This window comes from Hydra viridissima, unplaced genomic scaffold (assembly GCF_058129835.1).
Source record: "Hydra viridissima isolate aposymbiotic clone 2 unplaced genomic scaffold, HvirCarnegie_v1 scaffold_17, whole genome shotgun sequence".
Classification (NCBI taxonomy): Eukaryota; Metazoa; Cnidaria; class Hydrozoa; order Anthoathecata; family Hydridae; genus Hydra; species Hydra viridissima.
Window position 1 is genome coordinate 1,604,773 of NW_028324316.1, and position 17,145 is coordinate 1,621,917.

Consider the following 17,145-nt stretch of genomic DNA (forward strand, 5'->3'; position numbering starts at 1 on the left):
TAAATAACAGAAATTTAAAGGAAAACTGAAAACTGTTATCTCAATAAATTGAGGAGAATTTTTGAATAACCCATACGAATAAAGAAAACACTTGGGAGTTTTCACGGAGTAAAAATTCTATATATTGTGAATGCTATATCTTATTTTAAGTAAATCTTAATAAAGTTACAATTTATAGTAACTGAGTAGAGTTATATTTTAATCATTGCATAGATTTTTTCTAAATGAAATTCTTTTAACTTGAAAAGTTTTCACTTTCAACAACGAAAGAAAAATTTAGGAAAAAAAAAATTCTTCGAAAGTCTGAAACATTAAAGAATCAAGTTTGAAAACAAAAAACAAAATACATATAAAAGCTATAAAATCCCATCAGGGAATTAAAATGAAAAATTTGTAATACAATAAATATATAAATGTTAAATTGTTGTGTAAGCGTTCAAAAAGTAATTTTCAGTCTGACAAAAAAATTCTATAAAAGAACAGCCCGCAATTTTACAATTAAAACAAAAAAAACAAACAAAAAAAAACACGCTTTTTTAACATTGACAGCTTTAAATAAAACGCGCTACGTGACATCAAATAAAAATTGTTATACCCAAGTGTTCTTGTGTCCACCAGGCAATTTATCCTCGCAAATCCACTGATGAAACTCACGAAAGTGAGCAGATATCAAAGGAAATCCCATATTAATCTTCAGATCCAAATGAAAAGGTTCGCTAAAGTTATTTGCACCTTTTAATCGATATTCCAATTGAAAAACCAAAAGCAATTCACTAGATACTTTTTGCATATCTTTTATTATAAAATCGTGGACTTCAGTCCATTTATCTAGTTTAGGTCTCACTGATTTACTGACTTCCCGTTCAATTATCGTAAGGTCCTATATCATAAATCCAAAACGCTTTTAAACAAAGTGCAGCAAAGTTTAATATATATATATATATATATATATATATATATATATATATATATATATATATATATATATATATATATATATATATATATATATATATATATATATATATATATATATATATATATATATATATATATATATATATATTGTTCCATATATTTGTAAATTCATGAAATTTAGGAACATTCTAAATCCCACAAAAATAACGGCACAGTAGGTTAAGGAAATTAAAATAATGGATAAAGGAGTTTAGGGTTGAGAAAAAAGCTTTACAATTCAAAAACCTGCCGGTCTGAGGGTACGTGAGTCTATCAGACATTCCGGTCAATGCTGAATATTCTAAGAAATCTGACTGATGAGAATTTTCGATTTTTAAAATCTGTAAAAACGATCAGAAAAATAGTTTTTTTTTTAAAGAATGAAAATTATTCTAATTGAAAATCAAACTCTTTATCAAAAGTAAATCGTTATAAATATTCAAAGTCTATCAATTAGAGTATTAAACAAGGGGATGATAGTAAAGACGAATTTAAAAAATCATCCTTGTTAATTAATGTGTGCAATTGCATTAGTCGAGTTCATTATTTTGGAATCGGAACACTTTTAAAGAAGTGAAATAAAACTTACTGATCCGTTTAAAAGTTCAAATTTGTCCAGTTCTAGAGGCTCTTCGTTACCGTTTTTCATGAAGACATTAATACGAAGTTTATTGCTAAACAAAGCGTCGTACTCAAGTTTAAATTCGACTAATTCTTCTTCTTTGAGGAAAAGCTGAGCTTCTGGAGGAACTTTAAAAAAAATCAACAATAATTATGTAATAATCGAGCACGTTCAAATATCATGCTCAGCTTAGATATAAATGTAATAGTAAATTTGGATAATTTTTAGAGAATAAATTCTCGATATCATTGTTATTTGTTAGATACATAATTTTAATAAAATTAAAATTCTGTTCACTATACTACTTTTTGTGATTCTAAACTTATCGTTAACTCTTATATTTAATCAAAAACAAACTTGAGGCATCGATCCATTTCTCAAAACGCTGAGACTGCCAATGAGCGATATTGGCATGAGGATCTATCTTGCATGTGAGACGACAATCGTCTGCCGAATCGCTTTCAAACACTGGTCGTTGTATTATCAATGGATTGCAATTAACAGCTAAATAGAAAAAGAAAATTTAAATCTTTTTTTTTAATGATTGCAAAATACTCAACAAACATTTAACAATTTAGTTTCTCGTCAGAAAACGTTTTAGTAATTCAAAAAGATGATTCATACCTTTATTGACCTCCATTAATATATGCTCAATTCTAGCATCTTTTTTGATGTGTTTTAGGAGCTCTGTCATATAAACACCATTTGATTCACCAATAATTTCATAGGCCTCGGTTGCAGGCTGACTTAAATTATAGCAATATACAACAACACAATTAGGTTAACTTAATCTAACAAGTTTTGAATCTTTTTAAAACAGAAATAACAAATGGAAATTTTTTAAAACAAAAATTACCAAGAATAAGCCACTATCGTATTTCCAGAAGTACCACGACGAAGTCTACATGGTCGAGATGAGTCTGAACTGTGTAAGCTAAACATATTGATACATTCTAGTATAATTTTAACTCTTTCAAATAAATAGATTTTAACGAAGCAGAAATCAACTTACTCTTTTCCTATCACCCGACATGCATCTATAATGCATAGGTTTAGAGCAGTTCCCCGAAGCTGCATTTCACATAAAATTTCTTGAGCAGCTATGAACTCATCTCGGTCAAAAGATGCTGAGGCATCAACTGGTATGAGATAGTTCTCACCATTTTCTTCAAACCCATGACCGGCAAAATAAAATAGAGCAAATACACCATGGCCAAGCAGTTTGCAAAAGGACAACATAACTGTCCGCATTTCTGTAAGATTTAAATCTACCAGTGACAAAACTTTAAAGCCAAGTTCTTTCAAAGCAAAAGTAAACGCTTCCACATCTCTACTTGGGTAACAGAGCTCACCACGATGTTTATAGGTTTGGTTCCCAATGAGCAAAGCTATTTTGTCACTTGCTATACATTAGAAAAAAAATATACATATTTCCAAATATTTTAAATATTACAAAATCAAAAAATCATCAAACTATTTAAATTGTTTTCAAATAAAAATTATACCAACTACTGCAGTACTTTCCTTCAAGATCATCTGATTCACAGAGAGTGCTACTCTTGCATTCACTGGTGATGTAGAATCTATAAGTAAAATTATTCAAACAACTTTCAAAAGATTCCAGGTTTACAAATACAAACATTAAAATAAAATTTACTTTAAAGGATTGGATAGCTATATATATAATTTACTTAATTAACTTCCAGTGAAAGAAAAAACAACTTTCACTATTAACTTTCTCAGCTATAAAAGAAAGCACACAAACAATATGTAATTACATATGATATAACATTTGTGAATGATAGGTACATTAAAAAAGGCTCCATAAAAGTAGAAAGATTTAAATGCCTCAATATAATAGCCTAATTTATATTCCTTTTAAGTTTAGAAAAAATGCTATTTCAAGAAATATTATTTTTGTAAGTAAATTTATGAAGCTCAACACAATTCTAACAAAACTAAAAAAAAAAAAACAAAAAGAAAAAAAACAACTGCAAATAAAAAACCATACTTATTGGTTGCAAAACAGGTTTAGATTTAAGAATGATATTTTCTTTCATTAGTGCTGCTGAAGATTGTGAAACATTTGAGTCATAACTATTATTGGAGCTTAAAGATTTCAAAGAAGTACCACTGGTATAAATATATACTGGGTGACTGTCTAAACAAACACCATTAACTAAATTTTAAAGTTATGCAAAGTGTTTTCTTAAGATACTTCAAAAAGAAGAATCTATTAAATTCCAAAGAAAATAATTGCTAATAAGAAAATTTTTAAATAAAGAAAAGTTGCAAAAAGATTACCAATCGTTTCAGATGGGCCCTGACCTATTTTATGACGGAGATGCTCATCTTCTAAAAATTAAAAATAAACCATATTTTCTTTTCAACAACAAAATCTATAATCTCAGAATTTAATAAAAAATAAAACCACAACCTTTATCTTCTAAAAATTTGTCTAAGTCTTCATCTGCAAAAAAAAATATATATATACATCTAACTTCATAGTTCAACCATTTTATCTTGTTATCTTTTTCTTAGTTATTTTTTTCTTAGTTACTTTCACAATTAAGAAAGTGAAAGTGAAACTGATCAATTGTTAAAAAATATTGAGACTATTGTGGAAGATTATTGTGGAGACTAACTTAAAACTAGTTATTATCTGGTATTTGTTTGATAATACTTATACAGGAAGATTACATTACAGGAAGATTGCAAAAATTATCTTATACATTGTTCCTGGTAAAAGCACTAGCAAGAGACATAATGGTCTGATGTAACAGTTTAAAAATTGACAATAACATTAGTAAGGTGTTTTTTAAAAGTAAAAAGTCAAATAAAAAGAATAGCAAATTTAAACCTTCCTTATTCAAAAAAAATTCAAAATACTGATCAGAAAATCTTAAAAAATATTTCATTAAACATAAATTATAAGTTTTAACATAAAACAGAACATGTATTAATCTGTTTCTGAGTGCTAAAAAACAGAAGAATTTCCTAACCACTCATTACAAGTAAACACCAAAAAATGTCTCTAATCAAGCCTGCTATCACTTAAAAGCAGAAAACACAAGAGCCTGTAAAACTTGAATAAATAAAAATCTGAAAATAGCATCTAGAGAAAAGTTACCTGGATCATTTTCTTCAATACGAACTGTTGATTCACTGGATCTACTTGGTAAATTATTTGTTAAAAATGATCCTGTGCAGTATGAAGATGGCCTCTCTAAAGTTAAAAAGATAAAAACAATTTTTTTACACTTTGAAATTGAAAACCATGAAAAATTAAAAACACAGTTCTTTAAATTGTAGGTTACAAATACTATAATCCAGTATTATTGAATTTTATGTACCCATAATCTTAAATTCAAGCTGTTGAAACTTTGTATGTGTTTAATGAAAACACATACAAAATTTCAACAACTTAGATGAAAGATTAAATCAACCAAATTGCATTACTTTATTTTTCATTTTAAAAACAGGTTTTAGATAAAGACTGATTCTAAAAGATGCTAATTTAACTAAAAAAAATTCTAGCTTTATGTAAACTTAACATAAAATATGTTTTTTTTGTGTTTTTATAATTTTGTTATTCAATAGTACCTAATCTATTGGAAAAAGCAAATAAAACATCAAGTGGTTGGTGGGGGTGGTGGTACATATATGTACCAGCAGTCTTCTGTAGTGGTTCATATGTATACCATCAGTACCATACAAATATTGTTCTTGAAAAAAGTTGAATTCTTTATTGTTATGAAATAGAGTATTTTTGCTCAATAAATATTGTATATTTTGAGCATAACATAACTAATTGACATAAACAAAAATGCATATTATAAAATATTTTATGTATGATAGGCTGCAAAACATTTTCAACATAGTGGAAGGTCACATTTCAGACAAATTTTTTTGTCCATTTTTGTGCTCGGTTTTCTACACAGCTTCTACATCTACGTTTTGTTGTTTCTTCCACAGGAAGATGTGGAGATACATTTTCCAGTCGCAGTTTTTATAGATGGTTTCACTCTTGACAATGAACATTGTACAACTGCAGTTTTTCTTCCCTAGTTTATCATTTCTTCTGCCAGGGGAACCAAAAATTGCTTCAAAGGAATTTTGTACTTTGTGGCCTCCTTATGTATTATCCAAGCATTTTTAGGGGACATCATAAGTAAGTGATAAAATGTTTTCTTCCACCATACGATAGTGGCTTATTCTTGGTAATTTTTGTTGCATTTAAGCAATATAAGCAAATTTAACTCACAGAAGGTGTTTAGATCAGCTATGTAACTTAGTGGTATATATATGTACCAAGAGTCTTGAAAGGGTTAAAGTACCAAACTACAAAAAGGTGAAAAAAAAAAAAAAAAAGAAAAAGTAATGGCAGTACAATAAGAAACAACTGTCTACACAAATAGCATTGATTATTTCTTCAAATATAAACATTTACACAAAACAAACACATAACATATATATTAAGGTAGGCTACTTTCAAAAAATGATTTTTCAGAGTTTCAACCAGCTTGTAAGTCAATCAGTTTCATGAGGTAGGAGCAGTAATACTTGCAGCTTCAGAATATTTTTCACAGACTGATGGAAATAAGTGATTCTGACTTTCATGACACTTTCATCCCAAATTCTAGCTTTGCTGAAACCTCTCCAAGAGCCTACTTTGTGTATCTAAGACTCTGACGAGGACTCAGACTTGGACTTGGATACCAAAACTGACAATTGTTGAACCAATTCGAAGAGTTTGTTCAGAGAGTTTGTTCAATAGGCTGTGTTTCAGGATCATTATATTTTTTATTTTAGGCATTGTTGTTCATTTTGAGTTTAAATCAGATTTCTTTGTATAACACTTTTTGAAGTTTATAAAAAGTTTGTAATATAGTCAATGCATGCAATGCTTTATCATTTTAATGGCACAAGTTTCTAAATTGATTAAGAAATAATCAAATTTGTCTTGAGCTAAACTGTTTTTTTACTGTGAGTCTTTTTGGTACTTAATGCTTAATACTTTTTTTCTTACTTGTTTGGCTATGGCAAATCTAGACTTGTGGTTTTTGATTTTAAAAAGATTTTTCAAATTGAGCTTTGATTAGGTAATTATTGTTAAAAGTTCAAGGGACTGCCAACAACTATATAAGGATACTTTAAAGTAGTGAATTAGGTTATATTCAAACTTGAAAAACATTATTTCACAATATATTTAAATGCCTTTTTTTGAAGCTGATGGAAATCTTTTTTTATTAAAGAAATTTAATTGTTTAGCCAAAACCGATTTTTCTGACCACTGTGAGGGGATAGAGGAACTAACATAGGAGTGTCTTGAAATTTAATAATAACTTCCGTTTTTAGTAAACATGCCAAACTATAATCACTTATATCATCTCCTCCTCATTTGAGAAACTCAACTAGATTTTCAACACCAGGATGTATTTTGGGACTTTTTCTATATATTACATTTCTGTCTTGAATGTTTTCTTTTTCTCTGGATTCAGATATTTTCTGCACTGCAAATCGCCTTTTGCCTAACCTGAGTTACAAAGCACAGCTACAGAATGTTTTTATGTATGGCTAGGGTAGAAAAGCTAACATGGCATAACATTATTTTAAACTAACATGTTAAGGGCTTTGACCAGTGAAAGCTGATCTAGGATGTGTATTGGTCCCTGAATCCAGCTGACTTTATTCAACCCATTATGCACCACTATGTGGAACAATTGCTATTTCTTTTAGATTGTCAAGAAAAGTCCCAACTGCTTCAGATAAACTACTTATACACTACATGTAAACTTTTCGCTTTGCTAATATATTTTGCAATATCAACATTGAATTTGTTTTCTAAAACAGCTTCGCCAACCAAAGTAATCATCGAGTACCTAGTGTGCAAAACTAGTCTTCTTTGATTTTCATTGAATGCAGTTTACAGTCCTCACCAAAGATGATGGTGTTAGCAGTGTCTTTTCGTCCATTAAACAATATGCAAAAGATATCCTCTTCCATAATAACCTTATAATGCTAAATATGACAGGTTTTCATAACCTTTCCTTTAGATCACGTAACTTTTTTATGATATATGAAATACGACAGGCTTGTAATAAAACATCATCATTAACAAAACCTGCATCTTTAGAAGATTTTAATTTTGATTCATTAATTGTCGAAACTACCCTCTTTGATACACCAAATGTTATAGCTGCCACTCTAACTGCATCCATATTTAAAAAGTTTAAATCTAAACTCTTAAAAATGTCTGTAAAACAACCTTTGTCATTGCAATCATCAAATTTGATACAAATATCATCATTGGAGCTTACTGCTAAAGAACCCTTTCCACTCTCTATTTTAGCTTTCTTTGATTTCTCCTTTCTTTGTAGATATCTTTGCTGTCAATTAGCTTCCTTCTTAACAACCATTCTTTTTTGCATTTTACTCTAAGTTCTTATCTTATTACTCTCACGCTTTATAAAGTAAAATTATACCAACTTTTACTTACCTGTAATTACTCGCATTTTATATGAAACTTCTGATTGGATCACAATTTGATTCTTCATAGTCTATCAGAGAATCTATCAATAATCAATTTTTGACCAAGTTCTTGCTTAGAAATGTACTGTTGGTTTCTAGATCAGTTTTTGTCTTCTATTTTTTAAAATTCATGTCAACCCCACTTTTCAGTGTTAATTGGTATCAATGGATTTGGCTTTTTGCCATAAATGTTATTTCAACTCAAATTTTTTCTCAAATTTAGTAAAAACTTATATCAATAAAGAGGTTTTATGAAGCTATAAATTCTTTCTAATAAAATAATTCTAATTTGTTTGAGATGATCAAGCAACAATAGATCAAGCTCAATTCACTTTTACAAATATTAAAAAATTTTAATTGGCAGTAAACTTTATCAAAATAATTATATCCTCTATATCTTGAAATATTTGTTTTAAATACATAATCTTGATGTTTATGCAACTGTATAAAAAATCATCTGCTTGGCTTGATAGGTTTACTCAATTTTTATTAAGTAAACATATCATTAAATATTAAATGCAAAAGTAGAATAGTTATAAAATTGCCAATTATGAACCAATTTTGATGCTTAATTGGTCTAGATAGGGGTATTTGTTATATATTTATACATGCTGAATTTTTAATGAAATAATAAAATAATATACCACAATAACTAAATTAAAGCCAAAATGTAAAAGAAAAACTTTTTTAAAACAAGATGTGACACTTAATACATGGCTAATTGGTCATCAATAACCAGTTCTAAATAAACTAAAATGTTCGAGCTGTTTACCCACAATTGGTCTTGTCCTACATTTCCTTTATTATGATAAACAAAATGGAACTTTTACAAAGCTGATCCACTGCCTAACAACAAAGAAAAGAAATACTATTGCTAAACTAAACGTATAGTCTAACTTTTGCAATAAAATTGAAAAAAAACAACTCACAGAACTAAAAGACAGTTAAAATTGTAAACTGATTTGGTAAACAAATTTAATAAGACATTTCATATGCCCCATGCAGATTGTGAAAAACTTTTATAAACTCAACAAGATATTAACTTTTTACAAGACAAAAGAGAAAAAAAAAAAAAGGTAATGCGCATTGAAAATTTAGATTTCACACCTGTGAACAGTTGATTTAATGTGTATGGACAGTCAAAGAAAGATATTTCAGGTTTCCTTAGGAATCAACTCTCCAAAAATATTTAACCTCAAAAGGATTACCTGTAGTTCATTTGACTAATTACAAATTGGAATTGCATTATTTTGAGAAAGAGGCCATGATTGCTACTCTGAATATATTAACAATAAAAACTGATCATAAGGTTTTTGCTACATGAGGTTTTTGTCTGATATATCTCAATACCAAGTAAAAAAACAACAAGCATAAAAATTACTAATTACAGTACTCAGTCTGTTGTTAAATTAGCAAGAGACTTTAATTTAGCAACACTTAATGAAGCTGAACAACAGTTTTTATTTCAGATTGTCAAACATCACATAAATCTTACAAGTATTCTTTGTGAATTTTTTGACAAAAAATTGTATGACACTTAAATATATTGCATTATTTATATTCGATCAAACCTTTATGATATATATATATATATATATATATATATATATATATATATATATATATATATATATATATATATATATATATATATATATATATATGGGCAATTCCACCGTTACTTACAGGACATTTCAACTTTCTTAATGCCAATCTTTTAGTTATAAACTTTTTATCTTAAAAGATTAGATGTTCATATAGGTATGTATCATCCCGAAATCATTTAATTGTTCAAATGTTTATTTTAAATTCTTTCAACTATGAATTGTTTTGGAACAATATTTCATTATATAGTGTGTTACTTACGGGACTCAAAAAAACATTACGCTAAACCTGTTGTTTTCATTTGGATACTTCAAGCAAATTATTTAATCTATGTAAACGAGCTTCTGAAAATAAATCTAGTAGTTTTCATTCTATATAAAATTAATAATTAGAATGTTTTATCAATTTATATAAGCATTAAAAATCAAATTAGTTAGCGTTACTTACGGGGACAGAAATAAACGTTACTTACGGGACATAGCACATTAATAACCATAACAAACAGATTTTTTTAAATTAAAAGTTAAAGAACTATTAAATAATTTCTATACATCAGCAATACATTACACAGACATATATATGTATACAGACACATATTTCTAAATATTACATCTCTATATTACATATATTGTTATTTTATTGTCTATTTTATATGCATCCTAATTTTATACATTTTATAAAAATTCAAAAAACAAATTAAAAAAGAACATAAAAACCTGCATTCCCATTAACTTTGTTTTTTTGTTTTTTGTTTTGCAACTTTGATTTTTGGAGTTGTTGTTTCTGACTCAGAGGAATATCGCTTTGTTTGTAGGCAATCATCAAAAAAGGAAAAGTAATGAAAAGCGGAAATCCCTTTTACATAATTTGAATTCTGAAATATCTCTTGTAGATTTAGCTCATTGCTTCTTTGATGAATATGGTCAGATAAAATTAAAGAAATACGAAAATTTGGGTTAGTATTTGAAACTACGTGATAAAAATCTTCAGTATTGTTAATAATAACCTTTCTGGTTAAAACCTGATTAGAAGCAATTCTTTTAACAACTGCTCCCAAGCCATCTATAGGTCCCTTTCCATGACTAGTTGCACTTTAGTTCCATTTGATGGCAATCCCATATATTTTTTGGAGCTTTTGAGTACCAGCAATAATAAATCTGTTCTTAAATTGGCTTGATGGACCATCTGTCCAAACTCTTAACTCAAAAACATTCTTTGGTAGGCTTTGAATTAATTTATCAAAATATACTAATGATGTTTCTTTATCATGAGTAGTACAATCACTAACATGTTGTTCACAACAACTGCACGACAGTTTTTTGTATTTTGAAACCAAGTCACAGAAGTAAAGATAGTTACCTGCTGTTGATTCCAGTGTGCATTTTGAACCTCATCTTGAGAAAAACATTTGTAATTTTCTGCGTAATCCATTTGTATCACTGCTATTCCACTTACCGCTTTTGTGCTGTTTTTGTCAGATTCTAAACTTTTGTGCTGTTGTCTTTTAATAAAACTGTGAGTTAAAAAGCTAGGCATCAATAAGCACAGATGATCGTACAAGTGCACTACTGAAGTGCTTTGAACTAACTGCTTCATCCTTCCATTATCATCTTGCCACTGTTTCCACTCAACAATTTTTTCCGAAGTATCACTATCACACTGCAATTGATACTTTTTTTTTGAAACCACATTCTTCATGCTGACACTCACTAAACCAACATGCTGGATCATCTGGGTATTGAAGGCAAGAGTCTGCAAATTTGTTAGAATAAACAGGTATATTTGCACTGCAAACAGAAAGCTTTTTCAGTGAAAGAATTACATTTTGATGATAGATGCAAGTGCACAAATTAGCTGGTGTTTGTCAACTAAGGAGAACATGTAATGGCCTTAAACTTGTAAGTTTACTTCTACTGATCTTGATATTTTCATTTTCTGCTATAAACAAGGCATGAGTCTCTTTTACATGTATCTTTTTTAAATATACTCGTTATTGCCATTATTTCTGATAGCAACTCTATCTTTTATTCCAGGAGACATACAGCTAATATCATCATTTTCATAAAATTCAAAGACTTTTTGTCTCATTTCTTCATTTAAGAAAGTTGCTCCTCTATACTCAATAGAACTTTCTACAATTTTGCAATTTAGTTCAACAGCTAATTTTAGAATAACTGCTATTTGCTTTGAAGGGCTGTTAGGTAACATTGTTTTTACTTTATTTGCACCTCATGACAGAGAAGAACGTGTACTATATGGCTGCCTGTAGCAAATAGTTTCATTAATTTTATTTGAAGTTTCTTTCCTCCACTTAGCTTTTTTTTCTCTTTCTTTAATCTTTCTTTCTGTATCAGCTTTATCTTTTTTATCTTTTGGCAACTTTCTATATTCTTCCCTTTTTTTTTCTCGGTGTTTCTTAACATATTCTTTATTTTTTTCCCTTGCTAAAATAGGATTCAATCGTCTCCATTTACTCTGTCTTTCTGCATTAGTTTTAGCCATTAATTTTTATTTTGGTCTGAAATGAAAATAAAGATTTTCAATAAGTTCTACAAATGTTCGAAATACTTTCCATAAGATTTTCCATCCATTAAAAGATAGTTTTGTAAATAGTTAGTTGAATTTTGAATTTTAAATACCAAAGTGTTTTGGATAAGTTTCTTACTTTAAAGACTATGCAATGGGCTGTTACTTACGGGACATTGAGCCGTTACTTACAGGACCAAAATAAACATTGTCTGCAGGCTCTAATGAAATGCTTCAACTATCAGATTTTTAGTTTTAAATATAGAAAAAGTAGTTTATTGCGATTGTTATAATCCTTTCCCTTATTGGATATATGATTTAAAGCATAAACTTAATAAAAATGACATATTTGTTACTTACGGGACAGTCACATTGTTGGAAAATTAAAACAAGTATTATATATTGTCAAAAAAATGAAGCTTATTTAAGTAATTTACATTTTTAAACTTCAAATATGAAGTATTAAATTTGTGGTAGTTAATCTTTAAAAAAACAATTCCTCTTAATGCTACACGCTTTAATCAATAAGCAACTTATTTATAATTTATTTAAAAAAATTAACGCACAGCTTTAAGCCGCAATTAAAAATAAAAAACAAACACAAACAATGTTAACAAATCAAAATAAAGAATCTTCAAACATAAAGTAACACAAAGATAACTTAAGTTTTGATGATAATTGAAATTTATTTTTCTGAAAATAACTCACTTGAGTATGGAATCGCCAATATATATGTTAATATTAAGCAATTAAAGTTTTTTAGGGTTTAAAAAATCATTCTGAATTAAACAGAGATGTGTCATTAGATCACTGCAAACCAAGTGATGTGATCTGATGACACACCTCTCTCTATTTGATTGTTATAAAAATAACTAATATTATTTAAACATTTATAGATATTTTAGTTAAACAACAAAAAATGAAACATCAATAACAGTTAAATTTAGACAAATATGTAAGCATAAAGTCTAGACGTAACATAAATTTCACCTGAAGAAGCAAAGCTATTACGCCTCAAATTATCTTCATCATCTAAATAAAATATTTGTTATTAATCAAGAAGAAAGTTGATATCGATATTATCATTTATAAGGCAATCGCATCTAGAAATCTCTTCAAAAGGCTTCGTGTCTTTTTAAACACCAAACACATATGAAGAAATAAGGCTATGAATAAAAAACACATTTAAAAACTTCTGCTGTAATTTTATAATTTATATAACAAAAAAGTCCACTTTTCATTAGGGAATTTTCATGTAACCCTTAAATGTTAACAACAACATAAAACAAAATAAAAATTATCATCAGCTTTGGTATATGGTTAAACATGCCAAATTAGATTCATTATTTTTGGTAAAACAGCATTTGCACTGTTGTGCTACAATGAGCACTTGGTAAAATAAACTTATTCATTGAATGCATACAATAAACAGCTAGTAGTTAAGTCATTCAAAAAAATAGACAAAGTGAGTGAAAAATGAGCTATCAACATTCCAAATACTAATTCTGAAACTATAAATTACATTTTCAAAATGGAACTTTTCCAAAAAATGGTAAAAAGTCACCCAGATGCATAATAAATTACAAAGTTACTATTCAACTTACCACTAGATCTGCAGTTTGAAATATCAGATAAGTCATGCTCTGTAGCCTCTTTTATTGAACTTGCTGACACAGTTGATGTAGGGCGTGAGCGAACTAAAATTTAATATTACATATAAAGATTTTCAGTATAATTATAACAATAATGCAAAGATGAAAAGTAAGAAAATAAAAAATTATTGACTTGAGAAAAATATTTTTGTTTTATTAAATAACAAACCTATACAATGAGTGTGAGGTTCAAGCACTTTCACAGCATCATAACGCTCTATCTTCTTTAAAAGTATGATAAGATCTTCAACAGTTTTTGATCCAGAATCTGAAAATGGAAGCCCAAGGTATAAGTTTAACTGAAAGTGTAGTAACATTTAGTAGAATAAAATCATTGTTATTTGAAATAGCAAACTCATTAATATTTGAATTAAATTTTCATTTTTTATAAACAATGAGTTTACATAACTCCTAGTGAAAATTTATTTTAACATATGTAAAATAATCCTACAATAAGGATTTTGAATTTTCATGGAAATATTAACTTAAAAGTAATACGCATTTAGTAGCATTGAGGGTAAATTAATTGATTTTAACTAAGATTATGTTTCAAAAATAAATTTGTTAACAATAAAGTTGTAAAGTATCACCATTTTAAGTTAAAAACATTTTTATCGCACTTATTGAAGGTAGTCTTGAATATGTATTTATGATAATAATTGTATTTTATATATTTATGATAATATTAACAAATTATTTATGATAGTATATGTAAATTATGTTTTAATGCCAATATGTGAAAATATAATCTAAATTTTTAATCTTTATTAACCATATTGTCACTTTTCCTAGTATACATTTTTAAAGAGACCAGATGCAATTAAATTTGAAAGTTTCTTGATGGTGTGCTAAAGACTTATTGTATTTAGATAATTGCTTAATCGTAAAAGAAGCAATTCAAACAACTTTGAAAAAATAACATTGAGAGATAAAGTTATACCTATGATTATAGCAAAAAAAGACATGAAATAACAAGATTGTAAGCTAATTATCCATTAAAAAGAACAAACATTGAGTTATCCATTAAAAAAAAAAAACATTTTGTAAGTAATAGCTTTTAAACTATGCTCATCTTCTTTAAAATATCAGAATATATATCAGAATGCTGGATAAGAAAAATCAGAAACAGAAATTTTCCAACTGTAACTGAAAAAAAACTTAGAAAAAATGTGTGAAATGTTATTTCAAATGTGCTTGGTTAGTATTGATTGAATAACATCATCTTTTAATACTAGACATATGGGAATTTTAACTGAGATGGTATAGGGGCACTAATGAAGTATATTTATGAAAATATCTTATATCTATACTTAATACATGATAAAGAATCATGTTTTAATTTTATCAGATTAATTTCTCAAAAATAATTCTTTGGTTACTTTAACAAAGAAACTACCTTGCATTAAAGACTTTTTTTTGAATTGGCTAACTTAGTTTTTATTTAGATGTGTAATATTTCCTACTTAGTTTTTGTTAAAATATTTTCCCCTGCAATTAAGAATAGACACTATTATTTTGGTCATTTATTATTGCTAGGCATACTTTTTCAAAAAATGTGTATAATCATTTCAATTCTCTGTTATGTTTTTTTTTTTTTTTTTTCAATTATTTTGTGTTAATCAGGTTTTAAGTTATTCATTTAGTTAATTGATTATAGCATAACTTAATTATAGCTGAATAGTATTTTTTCAAATTTACTCTTTGGCATAAATTATCTACTCTCAGTTAAATCTTATAGATGTGCAACAGGTAGGCATATGATAAGCATCAACATTACACATAGATTAATAAGACTGATAAACAACAACCTGACCACCAATGCTCTAACAATGAAGCAGTTGGATCTTTTTGCATCTCTAACCAGCGAACAATTTGAAAGGACTTGCCCATCTTTCCTGCCAAATATTTATAATCTTTCCCAATTAATGGTGGATTTAAAATCATACTTAGCTCTGATAATATATCTGCAGACAAATCTCTAAAAAAAATGTGGTTAATTATAAATTTAATAAATATGAATAAGACAACTAGAGAACTTTTTTGAATCATTTTTTAAATATCTGAAAGTTGCTGACAGATTTTTTAGAATAAAACCAATTTAATTTGTTTGTTTGTTTGTTTTGTTGTTGTTTTTTTTTGTTTTTTGTTTCGTTTTTTTTTTTTTGCATTTTTTTAAGAGGTAATGGAAAATCTTAACTGTAATTGTCAATAATACTCACAAAAACTTCAGCTCCTTTAACAAGCTTTGTTTTACTTATATTTTGATAAAACATCTGCCTGCCATTTCAACTCTACCATTTACTTTATTTTCACTTAGATCTTCCTTTTTTAATAAAAAAATAAGGGAATAGGCCTATCAGAACAAGAATTTTTTGACAATTTAAAGAAGAATGTGGGGGATTGTAGCAGATGGGCAGTGATAAGTGTTTAGTTTTAGGTAGCTTTTTGCTCAAGAATTTATTGAAAGATATAAATTATTGTCTAAATAGTCCTATGATGTTTGTTCTTAAGTAAATTTAAAATCAAATATCTTAGAAGAAAAGAAAATTTTAAAAGAAAAAACCATGAAAAATAGAAAAACTAAGCTCAAAATAATTTTTTTTTTAAGTTAAATTTTTTCAAAATACAAAGGTGAAATTGTTAGAAGGATAAAACTCAACTACTACTTTAATAGCTTCACTAGATGTTTTTAAAATATTAAATACTTAAAGGTCTGACATAATCGACTAAAGAAATAGAGTGATCTATCATATTCTGATCCATATTAATATTAAATTTAAAATAATATCTTACTTTGCCAGAGTGGGCCTCATTGGCAGCTTAAAGCTACCATCTAGCTCTACCATCTGCATTTTTCAAGTGAAAAGAATCCTTTGATACCATCAATTTTCAAAACATAAGTGTGTGAACAGCAAAACAGGGCAGAAATAAAATTTTCTTTAAGTTTTTAAAACTGAAAAAAATGTGTGTGTATAGTTACTCATATATATATATATATATATATATATATATATATATATATATATATATATATATATATATATATATATATATATATATATATATATATATATATATCCTATATAATGATTACCGTAATGTATGTTACTTTAAAACTTTTTTACAAATTTGCAATTTTTTGGATTTAAATGTGTATGTTTAAAATTTTAGATTTTCTCGGAAGATGCACATGTTAGTATCTTCTTCACTTTAATTAGGCGACACTAACTTTTGTCATCGCCCGAGAACCTT

The 17,145-nt window shown here is 27.5% G+C and overlaps 1 protein-coding gene across 4 annotated transcripts; it reads right to left on the minus strand.

Annotated features, from left to right (window-relative positions):
• Nucleotides 1-125: 125 nt before the first annotated feature.
• Nucleotides 126-16,860, minus strand: LOC149876993 (mucosa-associated lymphoid tissue lymphoma translocation protein 1-like). 4 transcript variants are annotated; one of them, XM_090074576.1, is made up of 16 exons: nucleotides 16,687-16,860; nucleotides 15,702-15,871; nucleotides 14,063-14,161; nucleotides 13,846-13,938; nucleotides 13,232-13,273; nucleotides 4,710-4,805; nucleotides 4,017-4,049; nucleotides 3,884-3,934; nucleotides 3,591-3,740; nucleotides 3,085-3,162; nucleotides 2,592-2,982; nucleotides 2,436-2,513; nucleotides 2,204-2,325; nucleotides 1,937-2,083; nucleotides 1,547-1,707; nucleotides 126-880 (listed from the first exon to the last, which is right to left on the minus strand). In XM_090074576.1, exons 1-16 carry the CDS (start codon nucleotides 16,743-16,745, stop codon nucleotides 590-592), a joined length of 2,061 nt encoding a protein of 686 aa, XP_089930702.1. In that variant the 5' UTR covers nucleotides 16,746-16,860; the 3' UTR covers nucleotides 126-589. The 4 variants fall into 4 exon arrangements, 3 of the variants coding, with proteins under 3 accessions (XP_089930702.1, XP_089930703.1, XP_089930704.1); XM_090074577.1 differs by lacking the exon at nucleotides 4,017-4,049 and having other exon boundaries at nucleotides 448-880; XR_016448363.1 differs by lacking the exon at nucleotides 126-880 and having other exon boundaries at nucleotides 1,171-1,707; nucleotides 2,204-2,321.
• Nucleotides 16,861-17,145: the final 285 nt, after the last annotated feature.